The 23,885-nt window shown below is 47.6% G+C and overlaps 2 protein-coding genes across 3 annotated transcripts; one reads left to right on the top strand and one right to left on the bottom strand.

The window, feature by feature from the left end:
* Nucleotides 1–2,610: 2,610 nt before the first annotated feature.
* Coq4 (coenzyme Q4) lies at nucleotides 2,611–12,859 on the bottom strand. Its single transcript, XM_046451851.2, has 7 exons — nucleotides 12,723–12,859; nucleotides 12,505–12,636; nucleotides 9,063–9,159; nucleotides 8,415–8,517; nucleotides 4,252–4,381; nucleotides 3,640–3,733; nucleotides 2,611–3,201 (listed from the first exon to the last, which is right to left on the bottom strand). Exons 1-7 carry the CDS (start codon nucleotides 12,790–12,792, stop codon nucleotides 3,030–3,032), a joined length of 798 nt encoding a protein of 265 aa, XP_046307807.1. The 5' UTR covers nucleotides 12,793–12,859; the 3' UTR covers nucleotides 2,611–3,029.
* Trub2 (TruB pseudouridine synthase family member 2) lies at nucleotides 12,806–23,502 on the top strand. Of its 2 annotated transcripts, XM_046451848.2 has the most exons (10): nucleotides 12,806–12,941; nucleotides 13,097–13,361; nucleotides 13,697–13,825; nucleotides 14,383–14,418; nucleotides 14,960–15,034; nucleotides 16,187–16,248; nucleotides 18,780–18,861; nucleotides 20,990–21,062; nucleotides 21,910–22,046; nucleotides 22,939–23,502. In XM_046451848.2, exons 2-10 carry the CDS (start codon nucleotides 13,262–13,264, stop codon nucleotides 23,262–23,264), a joined length of 1,020 nt encoding a protein of 339 aa, XP_046307804.1. In that variant the 5' UTR covers nucleotides 12,806–12,941; nucleotides 13,097–13,261; the 3' UTR covers nucleotides 23,265–23,502. The 2 variants fall into 2 exon arrangements, with proteins under 2 accessions (XP_046307804.1, XP_046307805.1); XM_046451849.2 differs by lacking the exon at nucleotides 14,383–14,418.
* Nucleotides 23,503–23,885: the final 383 nt, after the last annotated feature.

The raw sequence follows: 23,885 nt of genomic DNA, 5'->3' as shown, positions 1-23,885 counted from the left end.
TATAGTCAAGTGCCACCCACCCAGCTTCTCCCCATTTTAAGGGGAGGAAACAGGTTTACAGTCTGATGAGACTATGGCAAGGGAGCAGAACTGGGCAGCAGTGGGCCCAGGTCTGTGTGTCTTTCGAGCTTGTATACCCAGACCTGGCTCAGACTCCAGCTACCTATGCTTATTCTCAGAGTTTCTTTCTTTCTTTCTTTTTTTTTTTTTGCAGCGCTAGGGATAGGGATGGAATTCAGGACCTTGCCTTGTACATGCAAGGCAAGTGCTCTACCACTGACTGACACCCGAAGCCCACTACCTAAGGAGAATTTTCCTGGATTACTGGGAGAGAACTCACGACCTCAGTTTAGCTGTGACCCCAGAAGATTCCCTAAACCTGAGAGTTGGTCTTCATCGGTAAAGTGAGCTACCATCAGTGTCTCAGGGGTTACTAAGGGAATTGAATGAGGACTTGACTGTAGCAGGCTAGCAAGGGCCTGGCCTCCATTTGCTCAACAATGAAGTACTAAGTCCTTGCTATATTCTTCCTCAGATGGGGTGGTCAGGGAAGGCCTGAGGTCACATTTGAGCAGAGATATGAGTGACAAGGAGCTGCCCACTTAACTACCCAGAGACAGAGTGCTGTTCCCAAAGGCAAGAAGTTTGGTGTGTTTTGGGAAGAAGGATAAGGCAATCAAGATTTATTAGAAAATGGAAGTTTCCAGATAGAAGGTGGCCTCACAGGCAATGTTAAAAACAATGTCATAGCTATTACAGTATTGTTTTTCTTCACTCATAGGTGACACTAATGCCACCCTATGGTTAGACCAGACTTCATCCCAGTCAATGTGGATGTCTGATTCCCTCTGGCAAGTGCTATAATGGCCCAGGGCTAGAGTAGGTGTGATCCAGATGTGCAGAGAAGGCCATCTGAATCTGATCTACCCGCCACCTTGGCACCTGACTTCAACTGAGTTGCAGTGGGGTAGGTGCCCTAGACACCAAAATTTCCCAATGGCATTGCTGTGAAGCAGGTGTATTGCTCTCCTCATTTTATTTTATCATTTGTTTATTTGGTACCAGGGATTGAATCCAGGGGCACTAAACCACTGAGCCACATCCCCAGCCCATTTCATTTTTTAATGTAGACCAGGCAGGTCTGCAAAGGCAGCCTACATTGTCCTGCAGGTGGGTGAAACACAGGGAACTTGCCTCTACCTCTTGCCTTCTGTAGGAATTCAGGGAGTCAGCACAAGGTTTCCCTATTTTTGTGGTTGGTTTGTTTTTATGGTGCTAGGGCTTGAACCCAGGGGTGCTCTACCACTGGAGCTACATCTCCAGCCCAAGCCTTCTCTCTTAAAGAAGCCCACATTCTCAGCCTCCAGCACCCTCCTTCTGCCAGCAGGAGCCCAGGACAGGACATGGTGGCCACAGGTAAGGCCAGGGCTGGGCAGGTGCTCATGTGGCTTTCTAGAAAGGCCTTCAGATAACCCTTGTTCCAGCCCCAGTTCTGTTCCTGTTGCCTCATTAGTAAAGCAAGTAAATGGGGCCCCCTGGTGCATGTCTGTCATCCCAGCCACTGGAGGATTGCAAGGCCATCTTGGGCAACTTAGCAAGACACTCTCTTCAAATAAAAAGTAAAAAGGGATGGAGATGTAGTTCAGTGGTAAAAATCAAAGTAACAGTACCCCCTACCTCTGGGTGGCCACCTTGAAGTGTCATTGTGATGATGCATCTCAAGTGCATAGTGCTGCTTGGCCCATAGTACAGTTGTAAATAAACTGTGGTCATTATTACAGATTGGGAAACTGAGGAATAGGAAAACCAACCTGGAAGCCTGTGGCCTGTGTTCTAGTTAATATTAAGCAATTCTCTGCCTAATTTCTGGGCTCCAGGTGACAAATCCACACAATAACAAAGTTGGCCCTGAAAAACTCTAAGGGCCCAGCCAGGTGTGGTGTCACATAACCATATCACAGGGACTCAGGAGGCTGAGGCAGGAGGATAGCAAGTTCGATGCCAACCTGAGCAATTTAGTGAGACCTTATCTTAAAAAAAAAAAAAAGACCGGGTTGTAACTCAGTGGTAGAGGATCCCTGAGTTCAGTCCTCACTACCAAGGGGGGGGGGGGGGAATATGCCCAAAACACTCTAAGGGCTCTGCCATCTTGAGAGTTTTCCCCAGACAGAGCTACCCACTCTTCTCAGGTACTTTTTGACCTGCCTGCCCCTGTTCCTGACTCTGACTGGAGGGAAGAGCCTGTTTGCCACTCCAGAATGAGCTGCAGTCTCCTGTGCCCCCCAACACACTAAAACTAAAGTGGCTCCTGCTCCTTGGCCCTATCCCCACAGGCCTTCTGCACCCCACCTCAGGGAACCCCCATAACCCAAGGCAGAAACTGTCATTTGCCCTTCACTGAGGTTTAAATGGCTCAGAAGGGGAAGGTAGGAGTCCTCCACTAGAAAATGGAGGAGCTGGAGATTGGAATCTTGGCCTGCCCAACTTCAGACTAGAGACAGGAAAGCAGCTGAAGTTCAGGTTGGGAGGGAATTTCCACCCTCAGTGCTGGGAAGGCCCAGGGCTGTCAGAGCCACAGGCAGCCCTGGGCCAAGGAGGACAAGCAGACACTTGGCCTGATGAGAGCCTTTATTCAGGTGGCTGACTTGCCTCCACTCCGCCTCTCAGACCTTTGGAGTTGAGTGTTGCTCTCACTCCTGTGAGGACACCTGCCTGGGCCTCAGAAAGCCCTGGTTGGCAGGGAGGAGTCCCAAACAGGCCATGGACCTGAGATATTCCACCTAATCCTAGATGGCCAGTCCTTGAGAAAATGTGGCTCTCCTTAGGCAGCTTGGAGGCCCAGTGCCATGCTTGCTCCCTCCTGGACTGGCCCTCAAGGACACACAGCAATGATTATGACAACTATAAATAACATCCAAAGGTCAGTCAGTGTTCAAAAAGAAGGAGCAAAGGTAGTGGCAAAGGTGTCTTCTGTCCCTGGAGGCAGTGGGTGGGGAGGCAAACCAGCACCCTTGTTGCAGCAGCTCAGACTAGGCCCGGCCCCGGACACACAGAGGCGGCGCTGTGATGCCCAGTTCCTCTCGCAGGGCACTCAGGGACTGCTCCCAGCGCTGCTCGTAGTACAGGTTGAGGACGCAAGGGGCCCTGCGCCCATTCTCAACTGCCCACGGGATCAGCTCCGAGACTAGCACCTGCAGGCTCCTGAGGGGTGGCAGGGAGAAGAGAAGACATCAGGTCCTCAAGGGCTAGGCCTGCTATGTGCTCAGAACCTGCTGTGCATGTGCCCAGTTAGTCCTCACTCAGAAGCGGAAGGAAAGCTCAGTGAGATGAAACCTTATGCCCCAAGTCTTACACACCTTGAACACACCAAAACTCAGATGTAAATAGAGGACTAATTCCAGAAACTTGGGCTACCCTGCCTTCCCACTGACTCCTGTCATTCTGCCCTGGTCCTGAGGCCTGGCCCCAAAGCTCCTGGGACATAGGCCAGTTTTCCCTTTCTGCCTCCTCTTTCATACCCTTGCTTCCTGGAGAGCCATGTGGGCTGCTAGGTGTCTGCATACCCTTCCCATTTCCTGAAGTCCAGCCCCTCTGAGGTCTCCCCCAACCCTCCAATGTCCCTGCCACTTGAAAACTTACTGAGCACTGAGACGGACTGGTCCAAAGAGTGCACCCAGGATGCACATGGGGAGACGAGTCTGCACAGCCTCAAACCATTTCACCACGATTTCCCCTAGGGGTAAGGACAAGGACCAGGTGGAAGGTAAGTGATGCTGGGAGGAGGTGGCCAGTGGTGCTGCTGGTAGGGCCCAGAGAGGCATCTGCTTTTCTCCAATCTCTACCAGGGCTCAGTTGTACCCCTTCCTGGCCTGTGCTGGGCCTTGGGGCACTGGGCTTGGGGTGGAGGAGAGGGTATCAGTGCAGGAGAAAGGGGATAGAAGGGAAGCTGCATCAGAATGCAGAGGATCTCAAAAGCCAGACTGAGGAGACTCCGATGGTCCCAACAGGCCTTAGAGGGAGGGATGCTGTGGGAGGGATATCAGTGTAGAAGTCACAAAGGAGAAATGGGGATAGCATGGCCCAGATGCTACCAGAATGTCTGCGCAAAGCAAAAATATCAGCAGGCACTGAGTAGATGAAGGGATGTGGTGGAACAGGTGACCCTGCCCTGGCCCTGAAGACTCACAAAGACAGCTGGCTGGAGGACACTGCCATCCACTACATTCAGGTAGCTGGCTTGGTGGCACTCACCCAGGATGTTGGTAGGCATCCCCAAGAGGGTGTGAAGCATGTCGTGCACCTCCCGGTAACGCTGGATCACATAGGCTAGCTCTTCGTCATCCACGAAGCGGGTGGGTGCTCGGGTGTCTGGGGAGACCCTCTGACAAGCATGACACTCCCCTAGACCCTTTCCCAACAGCTCCCAGGGCCTAATTTGTTAGTCTCCCCTTAACTTTCAACCATTCCTACCAAACTCAGTCCCACCATAAAACCCTGGTGACTTTATTTCTGTCCACACTTACCAACAGGGGAGGACTCAGGCAGGAAATATTGGGGAATTAGCACCCCGCCTTGGGCCTACTCCAACTCACACATAATGTTTGTAGCCTGTTGAATTCTATGGTAACAAAACCCCTTGTGGGGAGGGTAGGTAATAGGAAGTTGCTTAATAGGTATAAGTATCCATTTTGCAAGCCTAAATTCTGGAGATTAATTGTACAACAAAGTGAATACAAATAAATACTACTGAACTGTAACTTAAAAATTGTTAAGATAGATGGACATGGTGGCACATGCCTATAATGCTAGTGACTTGAGAGGCTGAGGCAGGACCTCGGCAATTTAGCAAGGCCCTAAGCAACTTAGTGAGAGCCTGTCTCAAAAAATGAAAAGAACTGAGGATGTGGCTCAGTGGGTTAAGTGCCCCTGTGCTCAATCCCTGGCACTAACTAACTAACTAAATAACCAATCAAATAAATGTTAAATTTTATGTCATGTGCTTTTCTTTTTCTTCCTTTTTGGGTGCTGGGGAGTGAATCCAGGGGCACTCTACCATTGAGCTACATCCCCAACCCATTTTTAAAAATTTGAGAAGGGTCTTGTTAAGTCACCCAGGCTCCTGAAACTCAGGATCCTCAGCCTCCCCAGTTGCTGGGATTACAGGTGTGCACCAACATGGCTGGCTAAGTGTCTTTGATTTTTTTTTTAACCACAATTCAAAATTTTAAAAAGGGAGGCTGAGAGTACAGCTCGATGGAGAACATTTGCCTAGAACGTGTGAGCCTCTGGGTTTGGTCACCACCACCTCACACGAAAAAATAAAAAGAAAACAAGAAGCCCCAAGGCCCCTGATTGTTGGCACAACCTGCTCCCAGCCTGGGTGCTCTCTCCCACCCCCATCTTCACCTTGAGAATTCCTGTACATCCTTCATGACCTGATTTAAGCATCTTCCACCTCCTAGAGAAGCTGTCCCTAACCTTCAGACTGAGTGAGTCCATGTTATGGTCTCCTGCAGCATCCTGCCACCTCTTTGTGTACTCAAAATGATTTTACCTTGATGTTTAGTGCATGTGACTATTAATGTCACCTCATTCTGCACTGTCCTGTGTAGCAGCCACCCACCACTGCAGTCACGGAGCTTCCAAACATGGCAAGTTCCGAGATGTGCTATGCTTGTAAAATACACTGGATTTCAAAGACAGTATGAAAGAAAGTGAAATCACAATAATTTAAAAATGTTGATGCTGGGGAATGATATTGGCCCAATTATACTGTCATAATGGGTGCATATATGAATATATAACAACAAATCCTATCAGTATATATACAATTAATATACTAATGAAAAAGGAAAGACCTACCTTAAACCACAAAAAAATAAGTAAATAAAAATAAAAATGTGGATTACTTGTTGGAATGCTACTATTCTAAATATATTTGGCTAAAAATGTATTATTAAAACAATTCCTGGGGCTGAGGTTGTGGCTCAGAGGTTGAGCGCTTGCCTAGCAAGCATGAGGCACTGGGTTCGATCCTCGGCACCATGTAAAAATAAAATAAAGGGGGCTGGAGATTTAGCTTAGTTGGTAGAGTGCTTGCCTCACATGCATAAAGCCCTGGGTTCAATCCCCAGCACTCCAAAAAAAACAAAATAAAATAAAGACATAAAAAAAAAAATTCCACTTTTTTTTTTTCTTTTATTAAAGTGGCTAGGAGAAAGCTTTAAATAACCTATGCGGCTTGAGTCTAGTCTGTGGACACTGCTGCTGCATGAGGGCAGGGCTAGCTGCTTTGCTCATTGCTGTTATCTTTGGTTTCCGGTCTGGGACCTGGATGAATAAGCATCTCTTGAATGCGTGAGTAAATGTCCAGCCATCCCTGAGCACTTCTCTGACCCCAGGTAAGAATGTTGACTACCTTCCTTCAGCCCCTGCCTCGTTGAGTCCTCATCAGTGCCCACACAGTAGTAGTATTCTGGTCTTTCTGCTCTCAAGGCATGGCCTCAGCCTGTCCAGAAGCCGAGAGATCTGAGGTCTTCATTGCTTTGAGGCTGCAGGCTCAGCAACACGGCCAATCTTAGTCTGTGGCCTCACTGGGTCCCAGGACCTCACTTCCTCTGCAGTTGTACTTGCTGTGTGAAGCTGAACTGATCAGAGTAACAGCAGCTGCTTTTATGGAGTACCTACTATGTGCCAGCCCTGGGCAATCTCCTTCACACGTTATCATATTTCACTCTCACAGCAATTTAGGTAGTTCCCACTATAATTATCCTCAGATATAGGTAAGAAAAACAAGGCTCAGATAAGTAACTTGCCCAAGAGCATACAGCTAATAAAGTGACTGAGTCAGGATATGAAATAAAGTCTGCTGGATTCCAAAGCCAGTAACCTTGACATCTGTTATCAATAAGCTGTATAAGTACTCTGAAGACAAAGGTTAGGTCCTTTTACATCAGATAAGAATTTGTCCAGGGCTATAAAACTGGGAAGAGGCAAGATTTTAACTTGGGTTTTTCTTTAACTCCAAAGCTCATGTCTGCTCTCTTGACCACGCCTCTAAGCAATGTTAGCCTCAGGGCTGGTGGCCTCACCTTGATCCTTTCTTTGAATCTCTATTGGCACAGAGGTGTTCCTTCCCATTTTGTGGGTTGCTGATTCCCTCTCTCTAGAAATGTCACAATCTTCAGGCTGTTACCATAACTAGGGCAGTTGCTGGGCAAGGTGCCCATCGTAATCTTGGTAGACACCTCTCTGCCACTGCAACTCTCCACAGCATCAAGACTAAAGGTTCTGGTGAACTTCAGAAACTGTTTCTACTTGGGTGGCACATGGGGCAGGTTTCCCGCTGATGAAATATCTTACACCCTAGTGAAATCTGAGGAAGATGGTATAAAACAGGACAGGTGATTCCACTGCAAAGGCAAGTGTCTGGAAAGTGTAAGGGACAGGTTACTGTCTTGGGAACAATGTCTTTCAAGGGCAGTGACTGTCAACTGCTCACCAGGGGACATCTGCAATGTCTAGAGACATTTGTGGGTATCTCCATGGGAGGGGGAGGGTTCTACTTGTATTGAGTTGGTAGAAGACAGGGATGCTGCTAAATGTTCTACGAGACACAGGACAGCCTCCTATGAGAATTATCCAGCCCCAGGCATCAATAGTGCAAGGTTGAGAAACCCTGTTCTAGAGCAACCTTTAGTCACCACTTGCCCTCCTCCAGCACGGTGGGCTCTTGAGCTGAGCTGGAGAGGCACTTAGCACGGGGGCTTTGATGGGGTGAGTATGTGCTAGAGGGAGGAGTAAAGACAGGTAAGGTCAGGTCATGCAACTATCCTTGTAATGTTTCCTTTGGCTATTACGAAATACAGATTCTTCCCAAAGTCTATAGGGCCTGGTAGCGCCTAGCCCTGGCCTACCTCCCAGGCCACTTTTTGCCTTTCCCCCAGTCACTCCTCTGGCTGAGTTTCTTTTCTTTATGGTGCTGGGGATAGAACCCAGGGCCTTGTGCACTGAGCTACACTTATATTCCCACTTTATTTGTCTATACCATAGAAAATGGCATGAGACTAAAAAGCACTTTTTTTTTCTTTTTTTACAGGGATTGAACCCCAGGGCACTTAACCACTAAGCCACATCTCCAGCACTTTTAACATTTTTTTTTTTTTTTTTTTGAGACAGGGTCTCACTAAGTTGTTTGGAGCCTCACTAAGTTGCTAAGGCTGGCTTTGAACCTGCAATCCTCCTGCCTCAGCCTCCTGAGCTGCTAGGATTATAGGCATTGCCACCACAACTGGCCTAAAAAGTACTTCTGCCCACGATGGCAGCTCGGGGCTCCCCCTGCCTCAGCATGTCACTCCTATGCCATTTCTCTGCACTTCTTGATGATGCCAGATGCATACAAACTGGAAACTCACATTCACATCCAGGAAACGGAGATACTCGCGGCCAAATGAGCCTTCAGGGAGGCTCTGGAGCTTGCCCAGGTCCAGGGTGGACAGTGAGATCCTGGGACGCTCTCTGAAAGGCAGAAAGCAAGACCGGATATTAGGAGGTACCAGCAAAGGCAGGTGAAAGGCCCAGTTAGAGTAAACTTTGGTTGGGGGTGAGGACACAGGGCAGCATTTAACCACAGCACTAAAGGAGAATCTACTTGCCAGGCCAGTTTGGGGACTGAGGAGACTACCACAAACCAAGGACATAGGAAGATAGACTACATATGTACTAAAGGGGAAGGGTACAGCTAGCACATGTTTTGTGAGCTTAATGAAGGTACGGAGTCCTGTGGCTGAGCTGGTCTGAGCTGCCACCTTGTACAACCCAAAGGTGGTCATACTACACACACATATATATCAGTGGTGCCCCTGGAGTTGGGCAGTGCCCAGCCTGTGCAATGTCCATGATCAGGGTATCAAGAAGAGATCCCTAAAAGAACAGGGCTGATAAAATATGACTCTAGAAAAGTCAGGATCCCTAGAGAACTATAGCTTCTTGGCCTTTTGGCTAAGATATGTGCAGGATACCTAGAGAATGACTTCAAGTCCCCAGGTAGAGCTGGGACCTACTGTAGAATCTGGGCACCCTCTGGATCCTTCCTCATCTGGTCCCTGAGGACCTTCAGGGTCCAGCATCCTGTGGTCTCCCCAAGAACTGCAATCATGTCTGAAATGACAGAGAAGGGCACAGATAGGGAACGTGATCTTAGGTAAGTTACTCGACTTGGTCTTATCCTTGGTTTTCTACACTATAAAACAGAGATAATATCTGCCTCTTAGTTATAATAATCCATTTTAAATGAGCTTAGCATATCACCTAGCACACAGCTTAGACTCAATATATCTATGATTTATTTTATGTTATTAATCTTCTGGGGTGGCTTTGGTTAGCACAGTGCTCTAAAGACTTTATAAATCATTTCACATTCATTATCACAAAAGAATATCATGTCTGCATTGACTGGTACAGACTCTGGTATGTGTCTGAGACCAGCTACGATCTATTTAGGTGAACTTACACAAATTGCTTCACACTAAGCCTCAGAATCCTAATTTGTAAAGTGTAGATTACACCTTTCATAGAGGGTTAATGTGAGAAATCCAGAAAAATCATGTTATATAAAATATTTAGCACAGTGCTTAAGGAGCAGTTGTCATTATTATTCTCAGTAAGAGTGATAGTACTTTCTAGAACTTAAAAATCCTGGAAAGGACACTATAGGATCTTTTTTTTTTTTTAAGTATTTATTTTTTAGTTGTAGTTGAACACAATACGTTTATTTATTTTTATTTTATTTTATTTTTAAAAAGAGAGAGAGAGATTTTTTTTAAAATATTTATTTCTTAGTTTTCAGCAGACACAACATCTTTGTTTGTATGTGGTGCTGAGGATTGAACCTAGGCCGCACTCATGCCAGGTGAGCTCGCTACCTACCGCTTGAGCCACATCCCCAGCCCCCTTTATTTATTTTTATGCGGTGCTGAGGATAGAACCCAGAGCACGCACATGCTAGGCAAGTGCTCTACTGCTGAGCTGAGCCACAACCCCAGCCCCAACTATAGGATCTTAAGAACTATCTAGCAGCCAAGTGTGGTGGTCCACTTCTGTAACACCAGTGATTCAGGAGGTTGAGGCAGGAGGATCACAAGTTTGAGGCCTGACCCTGTCTCAAAATAAATAAAAGGGCTGAGGATATAGCTCAATGGTAGAGTACCCCTGGATTCAATCCCCAGTACCACTTAAACAAAAAGTGTTCTAGGGGCCAGGGAGACTTGGCCCTTCAAGAACAGCATCTGAGCCAGGTGAGGTGGTATATGCCTGTAGTCGCAGCAGTTTGGGAGGCTGAGGTAGGAGGATCGCAAGTTCAAAGCCAGCCTTGGCAAAAGCAAGGCACTAAGTAACTCAGTGAGACCCTGTCTCTAAATAAAAGATACAAAATAAGGCTGGTGATGTGGCTCAGTAGTCAAGTGCCCCTGAGTTCAATCCCTGGTACCCACCCCCCACAAAAAATAAATAAATAAAGCAGCATCTGGTTGGAAATTGCCTCGCCTGCCACACCTGTTATAGAGGCCAGGAAACTCCAATTCCTCCTCCAGAAATGAGCCCTGAGCAGCCTCCTGATTCCTCCTGGGCCCAGGGACCCTCATCTGCAGGCCTCCATGGCTGGGTGCCAAGTAATTTGGTCTTTAGCCATGCCTGCACTCCTTACCAGAGGCGACCTTCCTTATGCACTGGTGAGCATAGCCCCTTTCCTGTGCCCTGGTCCATCCTATAGAATAACCCCTGGATTGTGATCATAAACATTTTGTTTACCTTCTCCCCATTACAACCCTGGGCACCATGAGGAGGGGCTATGCCCACCAGGGTGCCTGTGGTGGGGAGGGGGCACAGTGGTTAGTCAGCCTGTGTAGGGCCATCTGGGCTTTTACACAGGCTGGTCAGAGACCCTGGACAGCTTCTGAAGAGTTAGCTTGTAGAAATTGCCCAGGGCCCTGCAAATGTCAGCAGCAGTACTGATGTATAAGTTAGTGAGCCGCCACCATAGTAGGCATTTGAGCAGAGTTAGGAAGCAGAGGGGGTGAGATGGTATATCTTCAAAGAGAGGTCACTTCTAGAGATGATGCCTCTGTGGCCTAGGGGGGCCTCCCAGGTCAGGGCTCCCAGGTTAGGCCCAGCTGATGGAGGATGAAGTGGGTGATGGGTGGGTGTGGCCAGCCTGGCAGAGGAGACAAATATGACAACAATGTGACAAATGCCATGCTAGAGAAGGTCAGGGGTCATAGTTTGGCACAACTGGAGCAGAGAAGAGGCTCTTCTCAGGGATATTTGCCAGGCAGGTGTGGGAGGAGGTGAGCTCCCAGGCCATACCATGGGACATGTATATCCATGCTCCCCAGTGTTCTCTGTAGTTCTCCACTGTCCTTTCAGATCAGTCCTTCCCTGTGCCTGTCTCTCTGTCCCTTGTCCCACGTTGCCCAGTTCCTGGAACCAAATCTTGAGGAGGCCTGAGTTCCTCAGACCTCCAGATTCTGGGCCTTTTACTTAAGAACTCTGTCCAGGGGAACTGGACGCATAGGAAATAAAAAGCAGCAAGATAAATACTACTTGAATCTTCAACCAAGATGGTGTTTTCTATAAGTGCTGAGAAGGTTATAATTGGAAAGCCAGAATTCTCTTAGTTGCCTAGTCCTGAAGTTGGGTGCAGTTCAGTGGTACAGTACAAGTAGGAGGCTCTGGGTTCGGTTCCCAGTAATGGGGGACTGTTTAGGGATGGGAATATAGCTGAAAGGTAGATCCCCCCTCCCCCGCCCCGCAAAAAAAAATTCTAATTATACAGCCAGCAGACATTTATTGAGATTTGCTGAGTATTTACTATGTGTCAGGCACTATTCTAAATGCTGCAGATTCCGTGCATTCATGTTGTTCGACCTCATAAAATTTACTTTCTAGCAAGAATGTTGTTATTATCTACTTAGTATGAGGGATTGGAACCCAGGGGCGCTTAAGCCACATCATCGGCCCGCTTTTATTTTAATTTTGGAAACAGAACCTCGCTAAGTTGCTGAGGCTGGCTTTGAACTTGAGATCCTCTTACTTTGCCACCAGGGATTAAAGGCGTACGCCATAGCGCTCGGCTCTAGCGGGAATGTTATAATGTGACAGGTGCTTTTAAATTCTTTAGCCCAGGGGTTCTAAACACAGATGGATGACAGAATCTCCGGGAATTTTAAAAGATACATGATCAGACTCTGCACCCCTCTTTTTATCCCTCCCCGCCCCCTGCCTGGCAGATTTGGATTCAAAGAGTTTAGGCAGAAACCAGGCATCTGGTTTTTATAAATGTTTCTGGTGATTATGAGGTGAAGCAAGGTTTGGGTACCCCGACCCGGTCTATTCTCCAGGCACCCAGGAAAAAGGAGGCTTTGAGGTGGGGACCTGCCCAGGCTTCCAGGGCAAGGGCACCCCGACCTCTCGCTGCCGGGACAGAGCGCCCAGCAAGCGCGGCCTTACCGTGGCGGTACGGGTCGTAGAGCGCCATTCCCGCCGAGCCCGCGGCGAGCAGCGCCTTCTGCAGCGGGGAGGTGGGGATGTGGTCCGGGTAGAGCCGGCTGGCGCCATGGCTCCTGGCCCGGAAGGGCACATCTGCCGGGAAAGCAAAAGGCAGAGGTCAGACGAGCTCTGCGCCTGCACGCTCCTCCCGCCTCGGCCTGAGACCCAGCGCCACTTGCCTGCAGCCGGCCGGGTACTGCTGGAGAGCGGACGAAGGGGGAGCAGAGCCCGACACAGCAGCGTCGCCATGGCAGCGGGCGTCCACCGAAGGGCGGGCAGGGCAAGGCCGACGCTCTAAACTTCTCTGGGAACGGAGTGCCAGAGAGGTCAAAAACTAAGCTGCCTACGGCCTCTCGAGGGGAAACATCGTGGAACCGACAGGAAAGGGACCTAGCTAAGTATGAGAAGGAAACTCACGCACTTTATCTACCAGCAGTTTTCACTGATATAAGTTGCTCCCCGTTTCCCGCAACCCCAGAAAATTTCTCCAAAAAGACCTAATCCCGCTAGTTTTACAATTCTCTACCGGACCCTATTTCCTCCTCTCCCTCAGGTTTTCCCCGAGGACAATAAGATAAGAACCTCTTCCGGCCAGGAAACATGGCGACGCCTATTGTAAGGACCACATTTGGGAAAGAACCGTACGACATTTCCGTTTGAATCCCAGCTTTTCCGAGAACCCGGGGCGCCAGGGGTGCGGGGGGTGTGGACTGTGGTCATGGGTCTGGCGCGGTTGAACGGGCTCTTCGCCGCCTATAAGCCCCCCGGGCTAAAGTGGCTGCACCTGCGGGATACTGTAGAGCAGCAGCTTCTGAAGGGTGAGTGCTTCGAACCCACTCACTATCCTGTTGAGGTTCTTTTAGGGGTCCCTCTCTGCTTCTTTCTATCCTTCCTGCAAAATAAAGTCATGTGACTGTTCTCCTGGGCAGAGCACTTTCCTATTCATCTGTTCTTATTCTCCACTATTTTCAGATGGGGAAATGCAGTATTGTGTGTTGTCACACGGTGCATAATTAGAGTCAGGATTTGAACCCAAGTTGTCTTAACTGCTGCTATTTTGTGCTTATTTTCTGTCTTCTACATCATTTACTTCCCTGTCCCCTTCTCTTGCAGTTGTTCTGACAGAACTGGCAAGACATTTGTCTTTTTTCAGGTCTCAATGCCCCGAAGCCATCTGTTCCTGAACAGCGTGTTGGCTTCTTGTTGGGCCCCATGGAAGGCAATGAAGAGGAGCTGGCCCTCACAGCCACCAGTGTGCCCACCCTCACCAACCACAGGCTTGGTAAGGTAGATTCAGGCTGGATCTTGGTTAATACTTACCAGAAAATCCCTGACCTCCGTCAGTATCCCAGTGCTCAGATTCCTGGCCCAGGTCCTTGAAGTATTAGACCAGGGATTGGCAAACTTTCCTGGAAAGGGCCAGATTCTAAATATTGTAGGCTTTTCAGGCATGTGGTTTCTGTTGCAACTGTTCAGCTCTACCATTTCAGCACAAAACGGCACAAGACACTGTGGGAAAGAATGATTCTTTAAGATTGTCATGCAAAAAAGTCAGCTGCGTGTGTACCTGTAGACCCAGTGACTTAGGAGACTGGGGCAGAAGGGTCATTTGAGTCCAGGAGTTCCAGGCCAACCTGGGCAACATAGCAAGACCCCCATCTCTTAAAAACAACAGCAACAAAAGGACCCCCACAGGCTTGAGGATTTGGCCTATGGACTGTGTTTTACTGACTCTTTTATTATTCTAGGACTCCTGATATGAATTGAGACCTATAGGTAGAATTCTTAAGTAGGGGTTTGGGACTTCTCAAAAAGAGTGACTTTTTTTTTTTTTTTTAGTACTGGGAATTGAACCCAGAGACTCGTACATGCTAGGTAAGCACTCTACCACTAAGTTATTTTTCAATTTTTAACTTATTTTAAATTTTAAACATGGTCTCTCAAAGTTGCCCAGGCCAGCCTTAAGCTTGCCATCCTTCTGCCTCTGCCTCTTGAGTAACTAGGATTACAGGTATGTGCCACTGTGCCTGGCAAGACTGACTTTTTAATCAGTAAAGTGGCTCAACAACAAAACTGTTTGCAGAAGCTGCCCTTGAACTTGCAGTCCTCCTGCCTTAGCCTCCAGAGTTGCTGGGATTACAGTGTGTACCATAGCCCCTGGCATGCCCAGTCCTCTTGAAGTCTCTCACTGGAAGACTGGTGAAAGGAAGAGTAAGAAACCTCTTGGGTTGTCCTTTCTCTGAGCCCTAAAGAACTAAGAAAATAGTTCTAGATCCCAGATTCCATGGAAAAAAGCCCGAGAGTATAGCCTGATCCTGATTTGATGTACCATTCAAGGAATGAGGTCAGCATGCAGTGCAGAGTTATCCTGGAGGCTGGATTAATTGAGGAAATGGACCTTGCTGTTTTTTTCCAGTGTGTGGGCCAGCATTCACCAGCCTGAAGATTGGTGTGGGACATCGGCTGGATATCCAGTCTTCTGGGGTACTTGGTAGGTTGTGGGCAGCTTGAGGGTACAGTGATATGGTCTTAGGGAAGGACCAGGGAGCTACCATGAGCCCAGTGCACTTCACACCACTGCCTCTTCCCCTGATTCCTGCCCTGAGTCTCTGATCAGCTGGGGAATTGATTGGTAGGATGGAGGGAGTCACAAGAGGGAATCACAATTGCTTACTTTTATCAAGTGATTCTACCATGTGACATGACTCAAGACCTTTAATGTACATTTATTCACCACAATAACCTTACTTATTAGGTAGATTCTTTATAGTTTTATGATTAAAGAAAGTAAGAATTCAAGAGCTTGGGTGGCTTGGCTGGGTTCTGTGGCTAGTGAATGCCCCTGGTCCTGAGAGGGAACACCATCATCTCATCATGGGGCAGCCAGGCATGTGACTCTGGCCAGTGTCTGAGTATTGCCAGAGCTGGGCCCACAAAGCCCTGAGTCATAAGCTGTTTGTGTCCCCAAAGTCAGGTGTTGGTCTTAGTTCCTCAGCCTCAATGGCAATGATCCCCTTGTCTTGCTTCTTGGAATATGGGAAGGCATACATGATCTCATCTATCTTCCCTGCTCACCCTCTCCAAGAGTGAATGTGGGTTGTTCTCTCCTTCAGCCAGAGAAACAAGCAGACTGAGAGAGACACATGAAGTGGCCACAAAGGCCCCCATTTGTTGGGCCCTTACTTTGTGCCAACGAGCTTCCTGTGCACTGCCTTCTTCCATCTGCATGACACTCTCAGACATTGGTCAGGATGCTTCTCTCTGTTTTACCGATGCAGAGCTCAAGTCCCAAAGAAATTAAAAGTTATACTCAGAGACAACCAATATTTGATTACAAATCTATGGGTCTAGGCCACCCACAAAGTCTCTTATTTCTAAGTAGATAGAATCCCCTGAGAAACTTGCTAAGGACCCCAGACCCCTTCTCCACCTTGTGACAGATTCAGTACATATGGGCAAGGCCTAGAAATTGGTATCTTGAAGTATACCCAAAACTCACTCACTTCCTGCAGAGGAGGTTCTCTTTGCCACCTTGCTGGCTTGGGAAGCTTGGGAGTATTCTAATGGCAGCAGCTGGGGTGGGAATTTCCGGGGGGAATAGGAGGGAGATGCCAGGCATGAGATGAGACTGACTGCCTTTCAGTGCTTGGCGTGGGACGTGGACGAAGACTCCTCACCGACATGTATGATGCTCACCTCACCAAGGTAAGGGAACCAGTACAGCTTGCTTATCCCTTGGTCCTTTCCTGGGGATCACTAGCAATATTCTTTTCTTTTTTCTTTTTTTTAAGAGAGAGAGAATTTTAATATTTTTTAGTTTTCAGCGGACACAACATCTTTGTTTGTATGTGGTGCTGAGGATCGAACCCGGGCCACACGCATGCCAGGCGAGCGCGCTACCACTTGAGCCATATCCCCAGCCCACTAGCAGTATTCTGATGCGGAAGATACCATAGGGAACACCCAGGCCATCAGCAAACTTTTTTTATAATCATGTACTAGGAGAGACTGATATTGTGATGGTGACCAGTGGTGTTACTACGTGCCGACTGCTCCGCTCAACACTATACATACATTGCCATGGGGATCCCTCACCACTACCTGTAAGGTGGAATCTGTGGCTAATCCAGTTTTACAGATGAGAGACTGATTCTCACAGAGGGGACATACATATAGGGTCCCAAACTTTTTTTAAAAAAAAAGTTTCCTGTGGTGCTAGGGATTAAATCCAAGGCCTTGTATGTGCTAGGCAAGTGCCCTACCACAGAACTACCTCCCCAGCCCCACAAAGTCTTTAAGGCTTTAAGAACTGAAATTGTAACCTTCATTTGTCCCATACCAGAGCCTGGTCATGACACCATTTCATTCTTTCCCCAAGACTGAGAAGTGGCTGTCATCATCAAGTCCTCAAGGAGCTTCCTGTCCAAGGTGGGGCTGTGGACTCTGGTCCCATAATGTACAGATTTACATCTGCAGATTTACATGTTAGGGGACCTTGTCTTAATGTTAAAGAGCATAGATTCTGGAGTCATATGACTCCAGTTCAAAACCCAGCTTCAGGGCTGGGGATGTGGCTCAGTGGTAGAGGGCTTGCCCAGATGCATGCCCAGGGTTTGATCCCCAGCACTGCAAAAAATAAACAACTTCTATTTCTTTGCCAGCCATGTGTCCTTGGGTGGATCTCTTAACATCTGTGTACCTGTTTCCTCATCTTTAAAAAGGGAATGAGAATAATATTTCCTCTGCAGGTATATTAGCCAAGGTTTTCTAGAGGAACAGAATCAACAGGAAGTATAATTGTAAAAAGGGACTTATTAGGTTGCCTTATGTGACCAGAAGCTGGAGAGGCCACAATGGCTGTCTGCAGGCCAGAGAGCTGGGAGAACCAGTAGCTGCACAGTCCAAGAGGCTGAAGCCCGAGAACAAGAGAGATCAATGGTGCTACCCTAGCCTGAGACCTAAGCCTTCTGGAGAATCACTGTCTTCTTTGGAAGAGTGAAGAAGTGAAACAATTACCAAGTTGATACTTCTGCAAGGGAGGAAGCCAGAATTTGGTGAAATAGAGATATTTGTTGTTGCTAACCTACATTTTTAAAAGAAGATTCATGTGTTAATTATATAACTGAAAAATAAGGTAAAAAAGAACATTAAATGCCAATCATCTGATATATTCAGATGATTGCAGCAGCAATCAAGAACCTGTTCAAGAAGAAGCGAGCTTATGTCTGCTGTTGCTTCTTTGTTCTTCCAACTTTTATTCTATCCAAGCCATCATCCCATTGGTTGGTGCTGGCCACGCTTAGTGAGTGTCTCCATTGCAGTTGGCTATCTTACATGTCAGTCATTCCTAGGCATACCCTCATTGACACACCCATAATCTTAATCCTTGGCATCTCTTTTTTTAAATTTATTTTTTAGTTGTAGTTGGGACATAATGCCTTTATTTTATTCATTTATTTCTATATGGTACTGAGGGTCAGACCCAGGGCCTTGCACATTCTAGGCAAGCACTCTACTGCTGAGCCACAACCCCAGCCCTCCTTGACATCTATTAATCCAATCAAGTTGACAATGCAAATTAACCATTACAGCAGGGTTACTTTGAAGATTAAACTAATGACCACGTGTAAATGCTGAGCCTAGCCCCTCGCACATCGTATATGCTCAGTAAATTCACTGTTATCACCAACTCTGCCCTCATCACTGCCTTCACTCTTTTTTCTTGCTGGACTTTGATTGAACCCTGAGCACTCTACCATTGAGCTCCGTATGGAAGAGGCAGTTAGCTGTGCAGAGTTGGAAGAAGGGGCCCTCCTGAGATCAGGGTAGCAGGAGGACTTGACATGACTGTGGAAAGCCTTGTTACCCTGGAGGGTAAAGAGCAGCTAACGGCATGCTGAGAGTCACTCATTGTTGGGTGGCTGGGTGGAGAAATGGAGAGGTGTGGGGTCGTTGCAGGGTGACGATCGGCACTCTTTGCTGGTGGGCTGGTTTAACATCACCATGAGATTGGCCCTGTCATGGTCCCCAGGTCACAGAAGAGAATTGGGGCATAAAGAGCAAGAGAGCTGCCCAAGCCCCGTAGCAGAGCTAGCACCCTTCCCTAGGGTCAGGGGCTGTACATGGGAGCTCCCTGAGCAGGACCCAAGGACCCCCACCCCAGCGTCAGCTTTCCTCTTCCTCTGCACCAGAGCTTGGAGTGGGAATTCTGATTGGATCTTCTTCCTGCCTCACAGGATTATACAGTGCGTGGTCTTCTAGGCAAAGCCACAGACGACTTCCATGAGGATGGACGACTGGTGGAGAAGACCACATATGGTAAGAGCCTGGGGTGGGTGGGAGCGGTGGCTGCCACTGCCCTCCACGTTGGCTTCGCAGTGAGCCCGTGTTCTGAGACGTTCCATGGGATCTATTGCATGTTCATTGGAAGAGGATTTTGAGTACCAGGCACTGGGGGAAAATGGTGAATCAGATGGGGGTCCCCAGCCTAGCACATGGATCCCACCTCTTCTGTAAAGAATAGAAAACATGAGGCAAAGCAACACTATATATTTGTACACATAAATATGTGTCAATGTCCAAAAAAAAGCCTGGAAACAATTACCAAGTTGATACTTCTGCAAGGGAGGAAGCCAGAATTTGGTGAAATAGAGAGAGAGATTTGTTGTTGCTAACCTACATTTTTAAAAGAAGATTCATGTGTTAATTATATAACTGAAAAATAAGGTAAAAAAGAACATTAAATGCTAAGAAAGAGAGCCAACAGGAAGAAGCCACAGGATCCAGGAGGGGCTTCCTGGAAAACGGGAATCGAAGAGGGGGAGGAGGCAGTGGTAGGTACATTCCAGGTAAGATGACAGGCAGTGTGAGGACAGCCAGGTCAAGAAGGCAGGGCCCTTCCAGGCTGGCAAACCTTCTGTCCTCACACCTGGTTCTAGAGCTCTGGCCCTTGCTACCAGAAGTTGATACTCGCCCCAGCTGGGCCCTAGGCTCCAGGCCAACTGGCAGTTTGTGAAAGTCTCCAGGCTGCTATAGTCACTTGGTGGGACCAGGTGTCAGAGCCATTCCCAGGTTGTTTTTTTTTTTTTTTTTTTTGCTTCTGTTTTTGTTTTGGTGGCACTGGGGATTGAATCCGGGGCAGTCTACCACTGACTGAATCTCCAGCCCATTTTTTTTGTTTTTCCCATATTTTTAAAAATTTTATTTCTTCTTTTTAGATATACATAACAGTAAAGTGTATTTAAAAAAAAAAAATTAGTTGTAGATGGACACAGTTCCTTTTTATAAAAAATGTGGTGCTAAGGTTAGAACCCAGTGCCTCTCATGTGCTAGGCAAGCACTCTGCCATACTGAACTACAACCCCAACTCTAGTAAAGCGTATTTTGACATATTATACGTGCATGAAGTATAACTTATTAGGATCCCATTCTTGTGGTTGTACATGGTGTGGAGTTTCACTGGTCGTATATTCATAGGAAAGTGATGTCCAATTCATTCTACTGTTTTTCCCATTCCCATTCCCCTTTTCTTCCTTTATTTCCTTTTGTCTAATCTAATGAACTTCTATTCTTCCCTCCCCTCTCCAGCCATTTTTATTTTTCATTTTGAGACAGGGTCTTGGTCAATTGCTGAGGATGGCCTTGAACCTAGAATCTTCCTGTTTCAGCCTCCCAAGAAGCTGGCACCACCACTCCAAGCTCCACTCTCACTCTTTACTTCCTGTTTCTACATTTGGGCAGGTAGCACCCTCCTCCAAGGGTCCCTGGCATGGAAAACCTCAGGCCAGGGCATAAGGGATGTGACTTAGGATATTCGGTGAGTCACATTAGGTCTTTGACCCTCCATTTCCAAAAGATGTTCTTTTTTTTTAATTTTAATTTTTATTTTTTATTTATTTATTTTTTTAGGGTAGATGGATACAACACAATGCCTTTATTTTTATGTGGTGCTGAGGATCAAACCTGGGTCCCGCCCGTGCTAGGCGAGCGCTCTACTGCTGAACCACAATCCCAGCCCCAAGAAGATGTTCTTAAGCTGAGTCTGGATGGCCTTAGGGAATCTGTGGGCCCCTGGAAAATATCCTCAAAATTTCCTGGGTTGGGGCTATGGCTGAGTGGTAGAGCACCTACCTCACATATGTGAGGCACTGGGTTCGATCCTCAACACCACGTGAAAATAAATAAATAAAGATATTGTGTCCATCTACAACTAAAAATATATATATATATATATATATATATATATATATAAAGTTCCTGTGTCTTTGCTAAGAAGAGGGTGCAGAGCTTTCATGAAGACTTTACTCAGAGGACATTCACTCCCTGGAACCCTTCTCTGGCTGATTTTAAGGATGGAGTTGGTTTGGAGGAAAAGAGCTTGCCAGTTTGCTGTCGCTTCTCCTCAATGGGTACCTGTGTACTGACACCCCACAACTGCGTTTTGCAGATCATGTGACTAGAGAGAAGCTGGACCGGATTCTGGCTGTTATCCAAGGCTCCCATCAGAAGGCCCTGGTGATGTAAGTGGGGTCCTGGGGAGGTGCTGGAACAACAGGAAGTGCCTGCAAAGCTCTCTGGGCTCTGCCTGCCCTGGGCAGATTCCAAGGATCCTGTTTTTACAACTCAAAACTAAATGGAACTACCCGTTCCTCTCAGGGCATGCAGAAGTGTTTCTGCCAGGTCTTGTTCTGGCCACTGGGGAAATAAATAAATAAATAAATAAATAAATAAATAAATAAATAAATAATAATAAATCACCACCAACAAAACATAAAACACCTGGGTGTGGTGGTACACACCTGTAATCCCAGCACTCAGGAGAAAAAGGCAGGAAGATCAAAAGTTCCAGGCCAGCCTCAGCAATTTAGCAAGACTCTGTGTCAAAATAAAAAGGGCTCGGGATATAGCTCACTGGTATAGCTCTTGCCCAGCATGTGCCAGGTTCTGAGTTCAATTCCCAGTACCATAAAAAATAAAATAGAAGCAGGATGGACAGGATGATGTGGGCACAAAGAGAGAAGAGTCTGGGAAAATATCCTGGGCCACTGGGGGCTGGGACAGGGAGGAGGAACCCATATTAGGCATGTTGTGGGTTACTTGGGTTGAGTGTGCAGTGCCTGCAGGATGATCAGGCTGAGATGCTGGAGCATAGGGCCCCACCCTCTCAGCCTGGGTCACCAGTGAGTCCAGGGAACATGGGCAGAGGCTGCCTTTGGTGATTGAAGGGGACCAAATAAAGGAGGCTGCTCCAAAGGTGGCTGGAGAGTAGGGGGTAGGTGGGGAGCATAGAGCAAGTGAGAGGAAGCACCTTCCATGTTGGGGCAGGAGCTGGCTGCACCTCCACCCACACTACCCCCTGCTCCCCAGGTACTCTAACCTAGACCTGCAGTCCCAGGAGGCCTATGAGATGGCCACGAGAGGTGTGATCCGGCCCATGAACAAGTCCCCGATGTTGATCACTGGCATCCGGTGCCTCCATTTTGCACCTCCAGAGTTCCTCTTAGGTAAGCTGCCTCAAGAAGTTGGAGCTCCTGTGGAATGCTCTGGCAGGAGCCTGCCTCTCAGGCTCAGCCAAGGCAAGCACACGCCAACCCTGATCTCTGCTGATTAAGGCTTCAGGGGCCAATTTCCTTCCCGCTCTGACCCAGACTTACCTGAACCCAGTGCAGCCCTGACTCCTGCCAAGTCAGCCTTTGAAGTCAGAACTGAACAGGCAGAGGTTCCAGAACAATCTCCATTGCTCTGGGCCCCTCCGACATCGCTGTCGTTTCCCCGGTCCTGCCCAGCTCAGGATCTTTGTTCCTTCTATGACTGTTAGTCATGTGAACAAGGGCTTTTCTTTTTTGGTACTGGAGCTTTACTCCAGGGCCACTTTACCACTGAGTCATATCCCCAGTCCTTTATATTTTTTGTATTTTATATTTTTTGAGTCAAAGTCTTGCTGAGTTGCTGAGGCTTGAACTTGCAATCCTCCTGCCTCAGCCTCCCTAGTTGTTGTGATTACAGGTGTGTACCACCATGCCAGGCTAACCAAGGCTTTTCTTGAGCACTGATCAAGACTCTGAATGCTAAGCACCATGTATAAATGATCTCTTTAGTCTTTATTATAATTCCTGTTTACAAATGAAGAAATGAGGTCTTGGAGTAAAACTTCTCAAATTCTCACCTGCCCCTTGGTTACCTGGGGGATTTCTTAAAAGGCAGGTTCCAACCCAGCAGTGCAGGTGGGGTCTTGGATCCTACATGTCTAACAAACTCTTAGGGGTCCCCATAGGACTGCATTCTGCACAGCAAGGCCTAGAAAGCTGAAGTGTTTTGCCAAGGCTATTACACCGTTGAGGCATCCAGACGCCAGAGGCGATTCCTGACCTCAGTGTCCATCCATGTCCCCGGCAGAGGTGCAGTGTATGCACGAGACACAGCAGCAGCTGCGCAAGCTGGTGCATGAGATCGGCCTGGAGCTGAAGACCACTGCTGTCTGCTCCCAAGTGCGGCGCACACGGGACGGCTTCTTCACACTGGATGATGCCCTCCTGAGGACTCACTGGGACCTACACAGCATCCAGGATGCCATCCAGGCTGCAGCGCCCCGGGTGGCAGCCGAGCTGGAAAAGAACCTGAAGCCAAGGTTGGGCACCCAGGAGCTCCCCAGTCCCGGCCCATCCTGGAACTCCGAAGGCCTGAGCTCTGCCTTGGAGGCAGGCAGCTGTGCAGGGCATTGATAGGCCAGGCCGTTGGCGGGGCAGTGGGCGCCATAGCATAAAGGCTCAGTATTCATGAGCCAGAACCAGTGAGTGTGAGGAATTGAGAATAAGAGAAGCTCTTCTACATGGACACAAAACTGAGTCTGTAATAGGAAAGATTAGTGGGCTTAACCCAATTGAAAAGGAAAAAACTCTGTATGGAGAAAGAGATGATAAACAAATGACAGACTAATAAAAAAATTTGCAGTATCTTTAACTAGGAACAGCGTCCACAGGCTATATGCACACACACCTGTGCTTTTTTTTTTTTTCCTTTTTGTGGTTGAGCCAGGGCCTTCAGCATGCTGGACAAGTGCTTTACCACTGAGCTACATTCCCAGCCCAATCTATACCACATAAAGAACAATCAACAGTAAGAACAAAATGACAAGAAAATTGATATGGAAAAAAGAACACACACAATATGGTGATCATTTCATGTCATTTAGTATTCTTTTACAAATATTTTTCCAAAAACAGTTGAGCAATGATTTGAACTGTGTGTGTATCAAAAGTAATCTAAGGGGCTGGGGCTGTAGCTCAGTGGTTGCCTAACGTGTGTGTGGCCCTAGGTTTCACCCCCAGCACTGAAAAACAAAA

Source organism: Marmota monax, unplaced genomic scaffold (assembly GCF_021218885.2).
Source record: "Marmota monax isolate L192 unplaced genomic scaffold, Marmota_monax_Labrador192_F-V1.1 WCK01_AAM20220418_F8-fsc00020, whole genome shotgun sequence".
In the NCBI taxonomy this organism is placed as follows: Eukaryota; Metazoa; Chordata; class Mammalia; order Rodentia; family Sciuridae; genus Marmota; species Marmota monax.
This window is presented reverse-complemented; position numbering and strand designations above follow the sequence as displayed.